Raw genomic sequence first — 2,763 nt, 5'->3', positions numbered from 1 at the left:
TCTTCTGTACAGCTTGTGAGTAGTAAAAATAAAACTCTACAAGAATGGCATGAGTACTCATGACTTTTTCTGTGAGGGATGTGTGCAAGGGAAACATCACAGAGAAACTTATCACAAAAGAACAGTAAAACCTGAAAGTCCAGGTGAGATTATAAGTGGTGACTTATGTGGACCAATGGAAAATATTTCTCTTGGTGGTAGTCGTTATTGTCTAGTGTTGAAGGACTAGGCTATTACACTAAATTTCGACAAGTTTTCTTTTTGAAGGAGAAAAGTGAAGTTTGTGTTTGTCTACAGACATTTCTAAATGAGAGTCAGACAGCAGGTCATGTTGTTAAATCGTTCATGAATGATGGTGGAACGGAATTCTGTAATGCCAAAGTTAAGAAAATACTCTCTGATCGTGGTATCACTATGAGAACGAGCATGCCTTACACACCTGAACAAATGGGGTCCGTTGAAAGAGAAATGCGAACCTTAGTAGAAGCAGCACGTAGCATGTTGTATGCTAAGAAATTACCCTTGAGTTTTTGGGCTGAGGCCATGAACACTGCCTGTCATGTTATCAACCGCACTGGACCGTCTGTTGATAGTAAAACTCCTTACGAGTTGTGGTTTCAAAAGGGTCCTGCGCCCGTTGAACATTTTCGCCCTTTTGGTGCTGAGTGCTATGTCCATGTACCAAAACCGAAGAGGAAGAAATGGTTCAGCTAAATCGGTTTCTGGCATATTAGTTGGATATTGTGACGAACAAGATGGCTATAGAGTCTATGTTGCGCCAAAGATTGTGGCAAGCAAAGACGTTATTTTCAAGGAAATTTCCAAGGAAATTATGAAAAAAGAGTCATTCTTGAATGATAGGCTATGTCTCCTCGACGGATCGAAGGAAACAAAGAAAATAAAAATGCTGGTGAGTCTTCTCAATGGAATGAGGGAATTCAAGACAATGAAGTTGAAATGTGCATTACATTTCCACGAAAAATCAGTGACAATGGAAATGTGGGGATTGAAAATGATGCAGTGTGTGCTGAAAATGATGTAGTGTCTGCTGAAAATGATGTAATGTCAGTTGAAAATGATGTAGTAAGAGTCATAAATGAAGATGACAGTCGACCTCAACGTCAGCGACGTACACCATCATACCTTCAACTTCAAGACTATGTTTTACTTGCTGAAGCAGGTCCCTCCTACGACGAAGCAGTAAACAGTCCTGATTGGTGGCACTGGCAAGCTGCAATGAATGATGAAATGGCATCAATAAATGAAAATGAAGTGTTTGAGCTAGTTCCACGTCCAAATAATAAGAGAATTATAGGTCTAAAGTGGGCTCTAACAGGAAAACAAAATCCAGAACGCTTTAAGGGAAGGTTGGTAGCAAAAGGATATGCTCAAAAGTATGGAGAGGATAATAATGAGACATTTTGTCCTGTAGCCCAAAGCGATACCATTTGATGTCTTTTGAATGTAGCTGTTCAAGAAGATCTTTACTTAAAACAGTTTGATGTAAAAACTGCATTTTTGTATTCTACGTTAGATGAGGACATCTATACCTGGAAACCTGAAGGTTATGATGACAAAAGTGGAAGAGTTTGGAAACTGAAACGCAGTTTATATGGTCTGAAACAAAGTCCAAGGTGTTGGAGTAAGTGTCTAATGCAAAGTATGCTTAAGAAGGGTTTTAGCCAAAGTACTGCAGATCCATGTTTGTTTATTCGCAACAAGAACGGTTCAAAATTGTATGTAGTAATATTTGTGGATGATGGTCTGATTGCTGGTTCAAATCAACAAGAGATGTCTGATTTTATTGCACAATTGGAACAAGACTTCAAGTTAAAAGTTACTGGTCCTGAAACCTACCTTGGTATGGAGATTCATAGAGCAGAGGGCAGGATTTCTTTGAGTCAGAAGTCTTACATCAAGAGTGTACTTGAAAGGTACAGGATGTCAGAATGCAATCCAGTTGGTACGCCTTTATGCACGAAGTATGAAGATACATTGGAGGAAAACAAGCCTTTGAGTAAAGGAGTTCCCTTCCGAGAAGCTGTGGGCAGTCTGATGTACATAACAAATACAAGACCAGACATAAGTAGTGCAGTGAATATAGTAGCACAAAAGCTGAACAATCCTACTATGCAAGCATGGAGTGATGTCAAGAGAATATTCCGGTATTTGAAGGGGACATTGGATTATTCCATTGACTTGAAATGAAATGAAAAAGTGCTTTATTGACACAAAAATAAACTGCATAAATACATATGTACTTATAACTAAACATAATCTTCTGCATAACGACAACAAAATTACTAAAAACAGCACATTACAGCAATGGTCATAAGACCGTCTGCCGGGTTGACAACATTTTATTTTATACAACTAAAAATGTGAACTATTTTTAATATGCTATAATATTTATATTGTTTTGCTGCTAGACATTGAATTCTAAAACCAAATCCCACCTATACTTCCAAGCCTCTTTAAGAAAATTTGCCAGCGAACGCCAATCCTTACCATTAAGAAAATCTATAAACTCTGAGCGAGTTAAAACAGGTTTCAATAGCCATTTATTTCTTATTTGGGTTAAAATTGGACAACGAGCAACAAAATGATAAGTGTCCTCATTCTCATTTAGATTACATAAAGAGCATATAAAATTAGCGTCTGTCATCCAAGGTTTAAAATTTAAGGAAATAGTCTCTGTCCTTACTTTGAATACCCATCGTCTAACAATATCAGGAACGTTATCTGATAGATATCCATTATCTC

General features: G+C 37.6%; 1 protein-coding gene across 1 annotated transcript; it reads left to right on the top strand.

Moving 5' to 3' along the window:
- Window positions 1-1,791: 1,791 nt before the first annotated feature.
- LOC129003454 (uncharacterized) lies at window positions 1,792-2,208 on the top strand. Its single transcript, XM_054431749.1, has one exon. The coding sequence runs from the start codon at window positions 1,792-1,794 to the stop codon at window positions 2,206-2,208; it is 417 nt and encodes a 138-aa protein (XP_054287724.1).
- The last annotated feature ends 555 nt before the right edge of the window (window positions 2,209-2,763 follow it).

The sequence above is a fragment of the Macrosteles quadrilineatus genome, unplaced genomic scaffold, assembly GCF_028750875.1.
Source record: "Macrosteles quadrilineatus isolate MER2022 unplaced genomic scaffold, UCM_ALF_1.0 Scaffold_9__3_contigs__length_116548681, whole genome shotgun sequence".
Lineage (NCBI taxonomy): Eukaryota > Metazoa > Arthropoda > Insecta > Hemiptera > Cicadellidae > Macrosteles > Macrosteles quadrilineatus.
This window is presented reverse-complemented; position numbering and strand designations above follow the sequence as displayed.

Excerpts from the sequence above, each read along its gene's own strand:
- LOC129003454 (XM_054431749.1), top strand. The coding sequence starts at position 1,792 with ATGTCTGATTTTATTGCACAATTGGAACAAGACTTCAAGTTAAAAGTT.